Raw genomic sequence first — 19,392 nt, forward strand, 5'->3', positions numbered from 1 at the left:
TTGTCAGGATTAAAGTAAGTAAAATTGCTTAAATATTTTTTTGGGTGTTTATTACAATGTCTAGAACATGTACATATTTAGTTATTTTGGAAAACTTTCATCAAATTTGATTTAGAGCTTGTTATGTCTATGTTGTAATTCTACAACGTTGGTCCAGAGTGGTAGTCAAAATAGCCTGTGCACCTTACACATTACATAAGGACACTGCACTTTTCAAATGATCACAAATTGGAAAAAAAAAATGTAGTAGAAATGTAGTGTTACATGATTCATTGTAACTAAGCTCTAAATGTGTTTTTCTGTTAATTTTTTACTTAGTTTAGCTTAGACCATTATTAAACACATGAATAAATTGTATGGGATATTTGAAACTTCAGCATCTATAGCAGTATTTGAAACTCCCTGTATCTTTGTAGTTTTTTTGTTTGTTTTTTTACTTCTAAATGATCCTGAGCCATTTTTTCTCAGTGTAGCCCAAGCAGCAGTTAGTAGCATTAGGAGATAGAAAAACAGATTCTGAATGTTCTGGTATTCTTGGGATGCCTGTTGCATTGTCCGGGGACAGGTGCAAATGGTCTTGAATGTGAACCTGTAAGTGCTCTGGGGGGATGCATGTGTTCTTTTAGTATGATAAGTAGAGAGCATAATAGGCTGCAATAGACAGTATTGTTTGAATGTAGTGAAATGTTGATTATCACTTCATTGAAATTATAATTATATAAAAGAGTGATTACCACTCTTCCTGGGGGGATGCATGTGTTCCTTTAGTATGATAAGTAGAGAGCATAATAGGCTCCAATAGACAGTATTGTTTGAATGTAGTGAAATGTTGATTATCACTTCATTGAAATTATAATACTTATGGGCATGCTAATGAGACTACTTAGATTTCTACCCACATGGTCTACCACCCTGTCTATTCTTTCAGTTTATCTACTACAATGTAAGACCCATATGTATTATTCACATATTTAACTTCATTATTTTTTACTTTTTCCATTTCAGAATGCCACCAGCACAGAAAGGTCTTTTATTCAGTGTGCAGGATGTGATTGCTTCAGTCCAAAATGGAGAGAGCGATTTTGAAATGGACTCAGACGACACTGATGCAAGTGACTCAGAGAATGAAGATGCAGGTGAAATGGACCAAGAAAACACAAACCCATTGACTGCCCAGCCAATGATGATGTGGAAATCAAGCCCCAACCAATTAAACACACTGTGCCCCGGGACAGGTTTCGCTGGCTGAAAAAGGATTTTATCAGTCCCAATACCGTAAATATTTTTTTCCAATATTTTTTATTAATAAATGCTTATTCATAAAACTATGATTGTTGTGTGGTTATTACTCATGATATATACTGTTATGGGGCTAAGTAAGCAATCAACCCTGCAAATGAATGCTTAAATGTTCTGTATATCTGTTCAGACAAAGTGAGTACAAACACAGAAGTTCTGCTCCCAACAATGCCCAATGTTGCAAATGTACAACATTTTCCTAAAAACTTACTAAAACGTAAAAAATCTGAAAACTCTTTCATTTCTACATCAGAGGCCTCCTAAAACAATATCTGGGAGGTCAAAAATGTTTTTGCTCATTTCTTTCTATATCTGGGTCTTACAGGGTTAAACATGATACAGACCCTCGATGATTCCCTTGACAGTAATGATTTTTGCTGATTTGCTGATGATCAGGGGTTCACCAACGGGAAGATCACCAGGACACTCAGGACAAACACACTCTTTGGGCATCAGATGTTTAGGCACTTCTGTCTCACTTGTCAACCCATACACCTTTGCTGGCAAGTCTGCAGGAAGCCTTTTCTTGTTGTGAATGTACCTAACAATTCTCCCCAAATCCTGACCTCGAGGGGGATACTGAAAATCACTTGAGGTGACAGTTTCCACCTTGTCTTCAGAGCCCTGACTATCTTGAGTATCCTCGCTCTCATCTCCCGTGAAGAGCTCCTTTCTTGTCTGGAAAAAGTGCCATTTTGCAATGGCCTTGTGGACACAGGCCTGTTTGGCTTTAACACAATGGCAATGCCACGTGTTATTTGCTGTGTCAAACATGACCATCACTCTGCCAAACTTGTTATAATAAGACAGATTTGCCTCATAAATGGAAACATATCTTCTTGAGGAAGAGCTTCCCACCACAACATCAACACTGAAGGGGATCCCTTCAGCGTTTGCCGCCGTTTTTTTCAGAAGACATGCCCTCTTCCGCTCCTCGCTGAACCACCTGCTACTGACAATGTCCCTCAGAACATCCTCCCTTAGTTCAATCTGAGGGCTGAGGGGTGGTGGGCAGTATTGCAGGGACTGCAGATGGGCACAATCAAAGGATATAAACCCACTCCTATGCATCACCTCAGTGTTGCGCACACAGGCATCCTGCTCACAACGAATTTGATGGCTTGGCCCCGATGTCCGCTTCTGTACATGGATGGGTGCGCTATTGCTGCTGAAGGACTTTACAACAGCAAATATTCCCCTTTCAATCTCTATTGGCTGACATGCCAGATGATGGTCGGCTGTAATGTCCTCCTTGACAGTTGAGTGGCGTCGTCTCATATGCTGCTTTACATTTTTTTTATTTAGCACTAATTCACACTTTGTGCACTTAACCTTTCTGACCCTCGAACGTAAGCCAACAGTTTTTTTTGGTTGATGAAGCTCTACCATAGCCTCCACAGGGTGTAGCTGGGCTTCTACCATGGCCTCCATAGGGTTTAGTGGGCCTTCTAAGGCTTGAGGTGAAAAAGAGTGCAGTGGGCCTTCTGCTGGCTGAGGGTGGGGTTGGCCTTCTGCCGGCTGAGGGTGGGGTTGGCCTTCTGCCGGCTGGCGGTGGGGTTGGCCTTCTGCCGGCTGGCGGTGGGGTTGGCCTTCTGCCGGCTGGCGGTGGGGTTGGCCTTCTGCCGGCTGGCGGTGGGGTTGGCCTTCTGCCGGCTGGCGGTGGGGTTGGCCTTCTGCCGGCTGGCGGTGGGGTTGGCCTTCTGCCGGCTGAGGGTGGGGTTGACCTTCTGCCGGCTGAGGGTGGGGTTGGCCTTCTGCCGGCTGGCGGTGGGGTTGGCCTTCTGCCGGCTGGCGGTGGGGTTGGCCTTCTGCCGGCTGAGGGTGGGGTTGACCTTCTGCTGGCTGACGGTGGCATGTGCTGAGGTGTCGAAGCAGTTGTTTTTTTCTTTGAAACATTAGAATACAAGCACAGCAGTGGTAGTGGGACTCCTTTCTGCAGCCCCATTTGCAGGTATACATCACAACCTCTGAAAGGAAGGTAAAAAACAAAGCAGGCTTTAATAACTGGTCCAAACACAAGTGCCTTCTTGACCACGGCTAGTGTCCTCAACTTATTCATATCAACACAAAGGTTATTAATCTAAACCAATGAATCAGCCAAAGAATCCTTAACCCTCTGAGGTCGACAAACGCGCCCACGCGTTTTGCTGGATTTTTTTCAGTTCAGTTCAAAAGAAATTAATTTTGCTCTGTTGACTTTGATATTACAAGCAAGTTTCATACATCAATCGATTATGTTAAATGTGTATTATTTTTGTGTATACTCACAATAAAAACAAAGTGTTGTGCTTTTTGCCAAATAAAGAAAAATAAACGTGATGCGAGTTCTGCCTTCTCTCTGTCAGTGAAGACCATTCTGAAACGCGTCCGAAAATGAACAATAACTCAACGAATACTGAGTCAAACAGGCGTACAGTCACACAGGCATGAAGCTTGAATTCTCTTCTTTAAAATGAGGTAATTTATATAAAAAAAAAATATTCTCATCTTGTGAAATCTGTGTTAAAAGAGAGCGATTCCAGTCGAGCTCATTAGAGCTCATTCAAAGGTAATGTGACTCCGCCCACGGAGAGCGCGCGCTATTCAAACGCAAATTACTGAGGCAAACCTGTGAACGCCCCCCATATCAGCTCGAGAAAACACAAGTTTAATCATATCATTGTAGGCTACGTGTTTACACCATCTGGCAGCGCTGTGAGGAATAATAATAACGGAAAATCTACCTCAGAGTGCGGGTATTGCAGGAGAGAGGATCCGAATATGTAGTAAGTTTTTTTTCCTTCTCAAGTTAATCGCGTTTCTGTGAATGAATGAACGGCAGCCGCAGAGATGCGCGCTGTTTATCACAGCTCGCAAAAAGACAGTTTAAATTTAAATTGCGTCTCTGTGTGAATGAATGATGATGTTTTAGCAAACTGTATTGCTATACTGAGATGAGTAAACTGAAAATTAACATTTATATGCCCTAATATTTCATAAAAACAACGTTACAGTCAGGCGTTTCTGTTTGTGAATGAATGTTTCGGTTTTAGCAAACTGTATTGCTATACTGAGTAAAAATCGACTGAAATGTTGAAATAAAATGTATTTGTATAAGCAACGTATTAAACTGCAAATTAACATTTTTATTTCTTATAATAAAAACGAAAGACCTATGTTACAGACATATGAAAGACAAAATTTCGTTGATTAGTTTTGGATAGATTATACATTTTTACTGTAAAATATCTGCCAACTCAAATAAGCCAATATTTGTTTGCCAATATTTGCTCATGTTAAATATAGTATGTTTTGTCAAAAATAAAGTAATCAAATAATCAATCAAATCCTTAACTTTGAAATATGTATGATAAAATGTATACTTTAGTTTTTACAAAGAAAGATTACACTTGAATTGTTGTTGTAATTGTAACCTTTTTAATAAAAAAATATATTTACAAGGTAGATGTAAACAAACTATTAAAAGGTAATAAGGTAATAAGCCTTTTCTTTAAATAATTTTTATTGTGTTTTATTAGTGACAAATTTGGGGAGAGGATAAATATTCCAAAACTGAAAATACAGTATGAGAATTAACTGCACAATTACTAGACATGTTTTCCTTGGATATTATAGGCCAAATTGCAAGCACACTATGTGGAAAAATAAAAAATAATTGAGATGCTTCCAACTGTTGCTCTTGCATTCTTGTGGCTCAGTGACTCACCTGAATGAAAGGGTCATTAAGTATGCAGGCCCCATTGTCTCCTAAGGTGTGAACCACTAAATATGCATGATCGTTGACGCCCACTCCGCATATTGCCTTTCCAAACAGAAAGTGCTTTGCAAAATTCAAATCAATGTATTGTGTTATGTGAATGATAAGGGCAGGATGATTTTCACATCATTTTGAAGAAAAAACACTAGGCAATGACATCTATTAGACAAAAGTCTTATTGACACATATTTAGTATGTGTTTTATGGCCTTATTTCAGAAACTTTAGTTTTTAGTTTTTTCAATAACCACGCATAAACATTATTCTCTCAAAAATGCAGACATGTACATTCTTGTTGCTCACATATTATGGTAGCCCTGTTTGTGCTAAATAGTGTGTAATTTTTTTTTGTCATTAATATGTTTATAAGCAACTGAAAAAAGCACAAATGTCAGGGCATGTCAGAACATCTCAAGGACCCCAAAAACCCCTCAGACCTCAGAGGGTTAAACATACCTCCATGCTGTACCACTGTTTTCAGATGGGACTGTAAATGTGTTTCCACTTTTGAGTAGTCACCCTTATAAAGTGGGCAAAAGGGGCAGTGGAGAAATTGGCATCCTTGCTCAAAACATCTTGTGGGCTGGGGCTTGTGACCGCTCGGCAAAATTGACAGATGTAGCTGTAGATAAGAGATATATGGAGCACATTAACCAAGCTCAACTTACTTTTCTCCCCCTCCTAGCACTAGCTACTAGTGCTGAGTTGAATCCAAGGAATCTTCAGGTGAGAAAGCTAAAACTCTGTTAAAAAACTAACTACGTGAAAATGAAGTTAGTACCTGTACCTGTAGAAGACTGTTACACAAAGTTACCTACCACCACCAAAATTCTCCCAAAAAGCAATGCGCCCACCAATGTTATCTGTCACCATAAAGAATCAGCGTGGACGCTACATCATGCCTCTTTGCTAACACGTTAACAATATTAAATTCAAGCTTGATAAAAATGATAATTCTAGAAAATAAATTATGATGGCACTTAAAGGCTTTTGCATCTGAATATATATATATATATTCTGTTACTAAAACCAATATCCAGATAAAATATATTCTAGAATCCAGTAACACACACCCTTTGAAGTTGAGATGAAAAACTATGATTTTTAAATACATTTATTATCAGGTTTGAATTTAATTAATTAGCCTTTATCCTGGATTACAAATGAGAAAAATACCTACGTGGAAATCTTTTAGGTCCATGCAACTCAATATTCAGAAAAAAAAAGTTTTTACACAAATGTATTTGCACATCTGAATCAGCATTGTTTTTGCATCACTTTTGACAGTTAAACAAAGCAGTTATTTAGTTATTTTAACAATATAACACACTATTTGAATTTTGGGATCGAAAATAAATGGTGTTTAGCCGGGTGAGATTGAGATTTTTCCTCTTCGTTTTTTACTTTGTAGACGATCCCTATCTGCTGTTTTACATTACAAAATGTATAGGTTGCGATACAGTAAAGGCGATTAAAACAAACACTGTTATCGTCTATATTTTAAAACAGTTCGAACACAACCTGTTTTTCATTCTTATGCCAAATCGTACTGATGTATTTAAGTGTTTCGGAGCTGAATCTCTGACATGTGAAACTTCCAACGTCAAACCAAATTCTGTAGAAGACTATTTTAGACAAATTTACTAAGTTACCACCAAAACGAGGCAACGCGCCCACCAAAGTTATCTGTGTCACCATATCGAAGCAGCTTGGCCGCTACTTATTGCCTCTTACCATCTAGCTAACACGTTAACATCCAACTTAACAATGTAACGTTATGTTAACTTAGTCTTCGCTACAAACTCTAGCTTCTAGCAACAAACATTCTTATACATTGCTTTTTTCTGGCTATTAGCTATGGCTAAAATGAGATAGCATGACATTAGCGGCTACCGAACCATGCTTGCCGCGATTATTAATATCGGATTCGGATACCATACAAGATTAAGAAGACACGACAGCTATATCACTGATATAAAAGAGAATACGTCCCAGTCAATGTTGTAGAAATAAACAATAGCCTACTTACTGACATAATCTCTCATCGAATGACCGCTTGACTTCTTCTCCCGCGAAACTTACGAGGTAAAATTGCAAATATGGAAGGGGAAATGACATCATACCCAGTGTGCCTTGCGAAACGCTTCGCGATTGGTCGATGAAACGCTACCAGGAACGCCCGAAGGGCATTCTTGTGTCATTACGGGAACGCCCAAGCCGCAGCTGGACCCTCCTCGTACTTAGAGAAGAGCCATTTGGAACAACGGCCCGCTCTTTTAGAGAAGCGCGTATAACGTAACACGCGAATGCAGTGAAAGGATATATAAGCGCCGGATAGCGCAGCAGGAACGGCGGCTGGAGCGGTGAGATGACCGGCTTCCGAGAAGGCTCGTCCCGCTGAGAGGCTGTTCGACGGCGCAGGCTTCTCTGGAGAGCAGTGATGTGAAGGTCACTTCGCTGAAGAGCTGAAAAATCAAAGAATAAACCTATCTGGACCTGGCTTATAAAGCCTTAAGCCACGGCCACCGTGGCGGGACGTGACGTGCACAGGCGCCCGCGCCCTCATTGGTGCCTCGTCAAGGGCGGTCTCTCGATAGGTTCAAGCAGTTGCTGCAGAGCAACCAATAGGCGCGCGAGCTGTCTCGCCTAGGTCTGCTTATGCAGCAATGCGTTTTAAACTAATGCAAAAATTAAGGATAATTTTTTGGCTTCAGTATTCTCGAGAAAAGGGATTTTCCCGTAGCGTAAGCTAGCTTACGCAACACGAGAGTACTCTCGTAAGAGAACCAAAGTTAACACGTTGTTTAGTTTTCTAATTTTGGTTTTCAATCAATTTTCAATGCTGGACACTTAAATGACGCCCTAGAAATGAGTACAAGTATCACATTATCATGTTAAATTTCTGAAATCTGTGTTTAAATCCAGCAGCTAAATTTAAGTTTTAGATATTGGTACTTAGATATTTAGATATATGTGTTGTAATGGTATATTTACAATAATGAATTTAAACATAAACACGCCTAAACATGTTTATTTTATATCTGTAATTAATATCTACCTGTGTATTAATATTCTCAGAAATTGCAATCATGTTCTTATTCTGTGTAGTTCTGTTCTCCTTTTGAGTTTAAATCAGTGTAAGTTCATTATAATTCAATTCACATTTACTTGTATAGCGCTTTTCTCAATCACAATACACATCGTTTCAAAGCAGCTTTACAGAAAATGCTTGAGTCCACATTACAACTTAGATTGATATAAATGTGGATAAATGCATCTTGTAATAATGATGATGTGTTTGTCTTCAGATGTTGACCATGAGAACGCAGATGGATGTGATCTGCTGTAAATCAGTAGGAACTGATCTGTCCATGCTGGATATTGAGTATTTCATCTCTGAAATCTGTCAGGTGAAGAAAGAGGTGGCGTCACTGGAGGCAAAGCTGAGAGAAAGAGGAGACAAACCCAAGAGAGAGGTTTGAGCAAAATATGCAAACAAATCACCAATATACCCACTAGAGATAACTGCCGAGTAATGAGGCTAATATCAACAGGTTGTTGTTTATTTGTGTTGATCTATGATGTGTTTGTCAGGATCTGGAGAAGGTTTCAGTGTGTGTGACTTATGGGACAGAAGCTCAGGATTCAGTCTGGAGATCCAGAGACACACAGGACTCAGAGCTCAGCCTCACTTTACTGTGTTATACTGACGATCAGGATGATGGATCCGCTGATCAAACCTCTGTCAAAATGGGGGACTGCAGGAACCTGATAGAGAGACGAGAAGAAGAAATCACAGCAGAGGAACAACAACAGAGCCAGGAGGAGGATGATGAAGATCAGAATGAGGATGATGAATTAAATGATGTTGAGGATGAAGAAAATGAAGATGAGGATAATCAAAATGATGACAGTGATTTTATTCCTTCAGGTATGTATCTTCCATTTATGATCTTGTGTTATAGTAATTCATAGTCAGAATGTGTGTAAACATTAGGTTGTGTTCCTAAATCAGCAGGTGCAGACAATAGTTACTGTGAACCGATGTGTTGAAAACACTGTATCATGAGCTGCATCACAATTTCACATTTATCTTTAAATTTTAAGCTCTCAAAGTTATAGAAAAAATATAGACAGATATTATAGAATTTCATGATAGTAAGTGCATGATTCATTAAATCTATTTGTGTTAATTTAAAGTTAGACATTTTAATACCTTTTTCTTTTCAGATGTGAATAGCGGTTCATCTACTGATGAAGAAACAGCCTCGACATCAAAAGAGCAGCTGAAGGTCAAGAGTTTCTCCTGCATCACCTGTGGGAAAACATTGAGCTCACGGGGATATTTAGCGAGACATGAGAGAAAACACACAGAACAGAAAGTCTTGACATGCAAGATATGCGAAATCAGCTTTCCTACCTTAGAAGAGAAGAGACTTCATTCAAAAGAGCACAGAATGAAGAGGTTTCACTGCAAACAGTGCGGGAAGGATTTTTTCACCACTCCATCTAATGTGACAGTTCATATGAAGACACACACTGGCAAAAAGACTTTCCTCTGCAGCAAGTGTGACAAGTATTTCCACAACAAACAAGTTCTTTCAAGTCACAAGACAATCCACACTGGAATCCACACTTTCCGTACAAGTGCCCTCACTGCGATAGAAGATTCATGTATGGATACCATTTGAAGAGGCATGTGCGCGTTCACACCAACGAGAGGCCGTAAGCGAATGTGGGAAATCCTTCACAAACTCAAGTTCTCTAAAGTCACACCAGAAAATACATTCTGAGGACGTCATGAGCGAGTTCATACAGGAGAGAAGCCTTACCGCTGCTCCATCTGCGACGAGAGATTCGCTTATTTAGGTAGTTTTCAGACCCACCATAAGAAACACGCTAAAGAACAAACTGCTCCTGAATCATCATAGTGTTTTTTCATCAGTAAATCTGGATAAAGGAAATAAAGTTTTATTCCATCACGAAAGAGCCATGGTGTTCTTTTCACACAATGTTACTAATTTTTTATTTCATGCGTTTTCCCAGAGTGTTTGTGCCACCACATTAAACGCGTCACTTGAAGAGAGTTACAGACCTGTCTCTCTCCTACCATTCACTTGAACGAGTTGCTTTCAACCAAGTATCATCTTCCTGTCTCAGAACAACCAGCTGAATGTCAACCAATCTGGCTTCAAGAAAGGGCATTCAACCGAGACTACTTTACTGTCTGTCACAGAAGCCCTACTTCACTTCTCATTCTCCTAGATCATCTCTGGGCATCACAGGAACTTCCCTCCACAGGTCCTATCTCCACTGGTTTGAGTCCTATCTCACAGGTAGGTCCTTCAGGGTCGCATGGAGAGGTGAGGCATCCAGAGCACATCAACTGACCACAGGTGTTCCCCAGGGTTCAGTTCTTGGTCCCCTCCTCTTCTTCATCTGCACCACATCAATGGGACACATACAGGCACATGGTTTCTCTTACCATTGCAATGCTGAGGACACACAGCTCTTCCTCTCATTTCAACCAGATGATCCCACAGTAGCTGCACTGATCTCAAGCTGTCTGGCAGACATCTCGGCATGGATGAAGGAACATCACCTGCAGCTCAACCTGGCAAAGACTGAGCTTCTCGTCCTCCCTGCCAATCCGTCTCTACAACACGACTTCACTATCCAGCTAGATTCATCATCAATCACCCCATCAAGGTCGGTCAGAAATCTTGGAGTAACATTTGATGACCAGCAGACCTTCACAGATCACATTACAAAGACATCTCGATCATGCAGGTTTGCACTGCACAACATCAGGAAGATCAGGCCTTTCCTAACTGAGCATGCAACACAACTTCTCATCCAGGCCCTGGGGCCTCATTTATAAAACTTTGCGTAGGATTTGCGTCAGAAGTGGCGTACGGATGAAACATAGGGCGTGCGTACGCACAGAAATTTTCTGATTTATAAAACCGTGCGCACGCACATCCTACGCAGTTTTTCCTTAATAAATCACAATCAATTCTAAATGTAGCGCAGCTTTTGTGGCTTCATGTCACGCCCATAGTTGCCCATAAATAGTCTGTGAAACGCCCACAAGTTGATATTCATCGATTGCGAAATCATGGCAAACACAGAGAGGAAAACCAAGAGCGCAAGATCAGCCATTGTGCGTCATTACGCATTGTGATGGCATCATGACATTTTATTACCATCCATTTGATTGCATCTGACAAGCTACAGATGTGTTATGAGGATGAATTGCATAACATGCCAATATTATTGCAGAACATATTTCACTTTTCTTTTTGCAAATATGTGTTTATTTGCATTTCTGTTGTAATCTTCGTTTGATTTTGTTTGTTTTACACTGCAGATCGATCAAACGGGTGTTCGTGTCAGCTGTTAATTGTCAGACTTGCTTTGTGAAGTCTTCATGTTATTTATGAGAGGCAGTATTGCCATTTCTTTTACACAATGGTCTACAGTTTCACACACTTCCACACGTTTCTTCCATCTGCCGACGGTGTCGCCATTTCTCATTTCACCCGTTTTTGTGCATACGCCTGGGTCAGAGTTTGCGTGGAGAACCACACATTTTCCCGTCAAGTTTGCTTTTTATAAACACCAATTATTGCGTAGAGAGCGGCGTACGCCGCCTTTTGTGCGTACGCAACGTTTATAAATGAGGCCCCTGGTCATTTCTAGGCTTGATTACTGCAGCCTCTTCTGGCTGGACTTCCATCATGTGAAACTAAACCTCTACAAATGATTCAGAAATCTGCTGCTCGTCTTATCTTCAACGAGTCCAAAAGGGCCCACGCCACTCCTCTGTTCATCTCTCTGCACAGGCTACCACTCGCGACTCGCATCAAGTTCACGGCTTTGACGTTTGCTTACAGATCTACCACAGGCTCAGCTCCCTCCTAATTTCACGATTCTACATTCCTACCAGAAGCCTACGATCAGTCAATGAGTGACGACTCGTCGTACTATCACAGAGAGGCACGTAATCACTCTCCAGAACATTCTCATTCACTGTTCCTTGATGGTGGAATGCTCTCTCCACCCTCATCCGGGATGCAGAATCCCTGACAACATTCAAAAGACTCATCTCTTCCTTGAGCACTTAACCTCTTAATAAATAAAAAAAACTTTCCTTTTTCTTTAATACTCCCTTATGCCTGAACTTTGTATTTTGAGCACTTCTTGGATTGTTTTTGCCTCTTCTTGATAACCCGTTTGCTTTAGTCCTCTTTGTAAGTCGCTTTGGACAAAAGTGTCTGCTAAATGATTAAGGGCCCTATCTTGCAACCGACGCACAGCAGACTTTTCCCTCGACAGACGCACGTCGGTAAATTAGGGAATGAACTTGCGCTCCCGGGGGCGTTTCAGCGAAAAGAGGAGGCATGTTCCTGCGCAAACGTTCCCTGGTGCTATTTTGCAGTTTCAGAAAACAATTCCGCCACAGACCAGGAAAAACCTAGTCCAAAGTCAGTGGCGCGTTATTCAGTGGCGTGTTTAGATGCTATTTTAAGGGTGCATGCTTGGCCATAATGTAGCGTGCACAACGCGCATACACTTCTCTCATCTACACACAGACGCATCAGTTCCTATTTTTGCAAACCATACATTATTACAAGGAGAATATTCCACACAAGAAAAATCATTGTGGTGTCCATGAAGATTTGAAAAATAGGCATAAATCTAGTTTACACATTTACCCAAATTATCATACACCTGTTTAACCGAAGCTAATTTGGGTGTGTTTCTCCATCCCCAATGTCACTTCTCTGTGTTTTACGGCCCTGACGAGAACGTCGGTCTCCTCGGCTGTGAACCGCATCCGACCCGTTTTCTGACAGCAGCACTAATTCAAATCCGCACCCGACCCGCTTAAAATAGAACCGACACCCGACCCGCACCCGAAATAAAATCAGTTTAGCCAATCACATTATAGACACACTTACAAAAATGTTTATTGCCAAGTCATACAGAAGTTATCACACTACAATTAACACAAGGACAACTTCAGCCGAAGCTGTCAAAAGGCTGGTAGCTGCTACATGAAGAACATGGCTAACATTAGCCTACCACAAAACTAACATTACAAAACAAATTTCTCCCACACACTGGACTTGATTTTTGATGACGTATTGTCGACAACTTTACAATCTCCACTAGCTATTATTTTCTTCAACTCCTCAGCATCCATCTCGACGACTGCAAGCAGATTGCCCGTGCGCGGTTATGATGAATTTTTAAAACTGAAAGTAGGTAACGTTATCCTGGGAGGGTGTGGCGCGTGGGCACAAATAAACTGATGTGGATTTTGAATTATTTTATCAACTTGAAATACAGGCATATTTTTGTAGATGTGTTCCTAAAAATATGCATGGCTATATTTTTACGTTTGCATGTGATTGTTTTAAACCCGCTTTTAGACCCGTGTTTCCCCCGTGTCCGACCCGACCCGCACCCGTATCCGACACAGTTGGATATTTTTCACCCGTTTGAGCAAAATTTGCGGGTCACCCGACGGGTACCCGCGTGCAGGACTCTATGCCGTTATATAGCAATCTGCCATGGAACAAGCGAGCCTGCTCTTAAAGGGAATGTGAGATGACGCTCTGATTGGTTTATTTCTCGTTACACCCAAACCACACCTATGAATAATGAAGCTGCTTCAGACCAACACATTTTAGATTTGCGTCGGGCGCAAGAGTCATTTATCCCGCCGGTATAATAGCAACAGCGCCCGAGATCCGCCCACAAAGTTACTTGCGTTTTGCGCTTGATACTTGCATTTCAGATCGTTAAAATAGGGCCCAAAATGTAAATGTAAAATATCAAGATGTATATCGCAAAGAAATTAATCCTCTGGGTGGAAAGACAGCATGTTTATTGTGGTAGCTACTTCTTTTTAATGTGCAGTTCAGTGTCTGATATAGTTTAAAAGTATATTTATTTGGCATATTGATCTCAAGTGAAAAAACAAATCTCAGCCTCAGCTTATTTTTTGCAGGTTGTTCATACTGACTGGTAAACAGCAATACCACAAAGTTAAGTTACCATTAAGGTGATGGGTGTTTGCTTTAGTTGGGCTCTAGACCATTATATAGTTACTTTAATATTTACTGTTGTTTGTCTGCTGTTATTGATTTATAACAGTTAAATGAACAAAGTAAAATGTTATCTTATAGTGTTGGCTAAGTTTTGACATAATCATGCTGTGATCTGAAAAAGGAAACATATTGAGATAGTTTGGCTTAACTTGTTAGCAGCAGTTTTGTGATTCTTCAGCCTATGATTATCAGTACTTTACTTATAATTCAGAATATTTAATAAACATTGTTCTGATCAAAAGACATTCAGAGAAATTTATTTAAAACACAGACATCAATAATCAGCCTGTGAATCTCAACAATGGTGACAATAATAAAGCATGTTGCAGTGGCTGCCACCAATCACAACTCATTAATGGCTCCCATCATGCATTGCGGTATGAATAAATTATGATCTGAATTGTCTATGTAATTTACTTTTCCTAATTGAATATTCTATTCTGCATAGACTGAATCTTGACATCTGTGTGTGCCTAAAAGAAGATATATTTTTTTAAAACAACTTTTAAGAAATCCTTTATATTACATAAAAAATTCTTGATATTTATGCAGAATCACAGTTATTCTGTGGTCAACAACATACATTTAAGTGAGAAATAAGCAAATAAGGAATTCAGTGATCAAGCTCAAATGATGATTGTCATAATATAACCAACACCATCAGATCACTTTTTCTTTGTTCAACTGACAGTTATAACTCAGATACAGCAGCCAAACAAAATCTAAAGTACACATATAATGGTCTAGAGCCCAACTAAAGCAAACATTAATCACCATAACGGTGGCTTACAATTTGAGATTTTCTCCTTCAGTGATTCTGCTTGTCAACATCAGGTGTCTTCAATAATGATCAATCATCACTAAATTAATCACTTAATTATCTCATTAACTTTAACACTCTTGAGTGTGGACTCATACACTCCCAGGAGTGTTAAATTAACACTGGAGTTTTTGCTGTGTACAAAGAGCCGTAGTTAACTGACAAGCTGAGCCATATCGCATTAATTATCGCTGGCTATACGTCCGTGATATTGATGCGATATGGCTCAGCTTGTCAGTTAACTACGGCTCTTTGTAGTAAATGCCGCTCCATCTGAAAGCAGGTGATGGCGATTTACTACTAATCAAGGAACCGGCTTTACTGACGAGATGCGCATAACAATATCGTGCGATATATCGCCTAGCCCTAATCAGAGGTGATCTGTTTGTCACCATTGCTGAGATTCATACGCAAAATCTTGATGTGTGTGTGTGTGTGTGTGTGTGTGTGTGTGTGTGCCTAAAAAAAAGTGCATATATATATATATATATATAAAAAAATTCATTTTATTATTGATTTGATCATTTGGATTGCATTGAACAGGCTAAAAATATTATGCTACTATAATTAATATAGTTCACCTAACTCAAAAATTGGACTCTATATGAGTTCAGTGATTCAGGTCAAATGATTGTGAAATAATGATTATGTTAAAACACAACCAACACCATCAGATCAGCTTTTCTATTTGTTCATCTGACTGTTATAACTCAGGTACAGCAGCCAAACAAAACTTAAAGTTAATAATTTAAGGGTCAAGAGCACAACTAAAACACACACTGATCTCCACAATGGTGACTTTAATTATGGTTTTCTCCTTCAGTGATTCTGCTTGTTAACATCAGGTGTCTTCAATGTTGGCAATAAAAGATATTTAGTAAATTTTACTCATTTTAAATGGTTAACTTTTAAGGAATTAATTTGATTAATTATTACTCAATTCTAATTTGTTCAATTTAATTACTTTTACAATTAATTACTAATTGAAATAGCCCGAGTAAAGATTACAAGCACTTTCTGTGTGGAAAAAGTTGCCTAGCTTTTTTTAAGTAAATGTCGCTCCACATTTTTTTCAGTGTAGCAGAGGCCGTCAGGTTTTGATTTTTTATCTGTTGGTATTTTCTAGAATCCATAATACCATGTATCTGAACAAGATGTCCAGGACCTCCAGCAAATAAATAGGCCCACAACATATAAGATCCAGCAGTATTTTTAACCGTAGGCATGGGGTACTCTTCATCCCTGTTTGCACCAAACACATCTGGTGGGTTTGCTGCCAAAAAGCCCTTTTTTTTTGTTTTATCTGACCACAGAATCCGGTCCCTTTTGAAGATCCAGTCGTGTCTGACAATTGAATATGCTGAATATGCTGGAGTTCATTTTTGGAGGAGCGAGGAGGATTTTTCTTGAAAACCTCCCAAACAACATGTGAGGATTTAGGGGTTGTTTGATAATTTTTTTTTTTAGGCTTTCTGACCCCCAAGACTCAACTAATCTCTGCAATTCTCCATCTGTGATTATTAAAGAGTCTTTGGTCACTCAAACTTTCATCCTCACCGTCCATTAAGGCAATATAGACACACGTCCTCTTCCTGGCAGATTCGTAACATCTTTAGTTGATTATAACTTCTTAATTATTGCCCTGATGGTCAAAATGGGGATTTTCAATTCTTTAGATATTTTCTTACAGCCACTTTCTATTTTGTGAAGCTCAACAATCTTTTGCTGCACATCAGAACTGTATTATTTGGTTTTACTCATTGTGATGGATGATTAAGGGGATTTGGCCTTTGTGTTTCCTCATATTTAAACTCCTGTGAAACAAGAAATCATAGCTGGATAGTTTCATGTTCCTAGTCACCCTGGTGTGCTAAAAAAGGTAAATATTAATGGGAACATACTTCAGAGATATTTTTCTCATAAAAAATTCTAGGGGTGCCAACAATTATGGCCAGCGTGTTTTGGAGAAAAACATTTATTTCATAATGTGATTTACCCCCCAATTTCAATGATTTTACTTCAATGAAAGGTTAGTTTTTTGTGAATTTTTTGAAGGAAAGATCAAAAGGATAAACAATGCAGATTTATTTTTACAGACATTTTTTATCATATTTATCAGGGGTGCCATCAATTTTGACCACCACTGTATGTTCCGTAAGGGGAGGCTCTAACCTATTTTAGGTCTGTCTTACTTTCTTACTTAGAAACCTCTCTTTTACTGGAGTAATATTTTATTAGTATTAATTAATTTCTCTAGCCATTGCAGGATGTAGGCTAGTGTTGTATTGCCTGTGCAAAGACAACTCCGAACACGTTTTCTATCATGTATGCCTATAAAAGACGACCGAGTCAATCAGAGTAAGAATGCTTTCTGCAGGTCCTGAGAATGTGATGACGTTCTGCGCCACTAGAGGGAGGACAAAGACTCACTTTAACCAAGTTCCTAAAATCGAAAGCAAAAGAGGAGATAAGGAAGAGACGGCATCTCGAGTCTTTAAACAAACAAAGGTTGTTCAAAGGGAGCATATTTTCTGGTAAGTTTAGAAGTTTTCTTCATGAAACCATATAGGTATATAAAAATAAGCTTCTGTTTCTGCTCTCTATGGAAGCCCTGAACCGCAACGTAAAAAAAAAAAAAAAAAAAAAACTGTAAAAAAAAATTAAAAAAAATCCTATCATTTCGAGATTACACTCGAAATATTACGAGAATAAAGTCGTAAAAAAATTTTTAGTAAAGACCTGCGCTCGTGAAGTCGATCTGCTTCTAACATGGATCTAAACATATAGTAGCTTTTTACTTTTATCTGGGCTTTCAACAAAAGGAAATTCTATAGGTGCTAATCTACCAACATGGCATTAACACTTGTCTTAGGCCGTTACAAAATATACTGCACCGGAATAGACTTTACAGGCGAAAACATTTATATATATATATATATATATATATATATATATATATATATATTAATGGAGGATTTGATGTGCTTTTGTCATTTAAGGATGAACTTGACAGATTTGTGCAGATGTGGAACGCACACAGAATCCGAGCGCAACGGAACATTACGGCACCTCATGGGCGTCCATCCATAATGTATATGGCTCCTCATCTTTATGGATTAGACGACTATCTTTTCCAGTGCAATTCTCTGGATGTTCAGAACTGCCAGGAGGAGTGTCACATGTTGACGTACCCATGTGATGAGACAGTGTTTGAACTTTGTTGCCTGTTGATGGAGGAGCTTCATCTTCTTCCTCCAGAGGATGCTGAGGAAGGCAGAAACCTGTACATTATACTTAGACAGGAGATAAGAAATTTGATGTAATACACACACACACACACACACACACACACACACATACACACATATCCCTGTGACAAGCCTGTTTTTGTGTTCTGTGCTCTTCTTATGAAAGAAAAGGGATTAACTGCTCATCTGGACCCATACCATGCAGATGAACTGTACACACATTTAAGAATTTAATTTAATACCACCATATGACGTCATAATATGCAAATTAGATGGGAAAATGTAATCCCTACATAATCTTTGGGTCATCCTTAATATTTCTCTAATTTACAGAAAGTCTCTATCTTTTATCACTTTTAAGATATAGCCTTTTGAAATTAAGATGACAAAATCTAGGAAAAAACCTCTGGCGCCTACAGGGTTAAGAATTGAGATACTAGAGAATATGTAGAAAGAACAACTTTTATTGTTTGTTTTACAATGAAATGAATCCGATAATTAAATTTGAGCTCAAAAAAAAAAAAAAACTGTTATGCTAATATATTGTATTATTTTTGAGCTGTAAGTGTAATGAACTTTTTTTTTTTCATAAAACACAGTTGTGATGTATGCTTGAACAAGCAGGAAATTACAGTACACTAGTATCCAACAATTATCAAAATAAACTAGTAGTCCACTAGTAAGGCAATACATGCAAAATACTTAACATTCATGCCCAATTCAGATTTAACATTTCATAACAATTATTTTTTAACAGTTTATGGACAGGAAGCATATGCAAATCTCACAGTGACTGCAGGAAGCATTTAAAAAAGCTTCCAAGAAATCTTGATGTACCTTTTGGAAATGTTGTTTAACTCTGTTACTACTTAAACATTCTACAACATTCAATACGAATATGAATCATTATGTGAACATGTAAACAACATGTACAGTGTTACCGTGCAAAGTCTCAACAGCACAGGAGTTTTATGCAGTGCATGCTCTAACACTGCTCAACTGGAGGATGAACCTATTTTTCTTCAGAATTCTACATTCAATGTGTACATTAATTTGAGTCAACATAAACTAGGAATGTTAACATAAAATGTTACATAACTACAACTTAAACATAAAATGTAAACAATAGATATAGGTACCACATGCATAG

General features: G+C 38.9%; 1 protein-coding gene across 7 annotated transcripts in view; it reads left to right on the forward strand.

The window, feature by feature from the left end:
- Window positions 1–19,133, forward strand: part of LOC309495437 (uncharacterized protein) — a 51,266-nt gene extending 32,133 nt beyond the window's left edge. For 2 of the 7 annotated variants that reach the window (XR_014204662.1, XR_014204667.1), the window contains exons 3-7: window positions 8,364–8,531; window positions 8,650–8,986; window positions 9,286–12,054; window positions 16,308–17,528; window positions 17,994–19,133. Coding sequence is in view for 1 of the 7 variants with exons in the window: in XM_082165227.1 (XP_082021353.1) it covers window positions 8,364–8,531; window positions 8,650–8,986; window positions 9,286–9,746 (966 nt within the window). In the remaining 6 variants the exon portion in view is untranslated. Of the gene's footprint in view, window positions 1–8,363; window positions 8,532–8,649; window positions 8,987–9,285; window positions 13,025–16,307; window positions 17,529–17,993 lie in introns of those variants that run through there. The other 5 variants (XR_014204663.1, XR_014204666.1, XR_014204664.1 and 2 more) reach the window with 5 other exon arrangements.
- The last annotated feature ends 259 nt before the right edge of the window (window positions 19,134–19,392 follow it).

This window comes from Leuciscus leuciscus (assembly GCF_965113295.1).
Source record: "Leuciscus leuciscus genome assembly, chromosome: 3".
In the NCBI taxonomy this organism is placed as follows: Eukaryota; Metazoa; Chordata; class Actinopteri; order Cypriniformes; family Leuciscidae; genus Leuciscus; species Leuciscus leuciscus.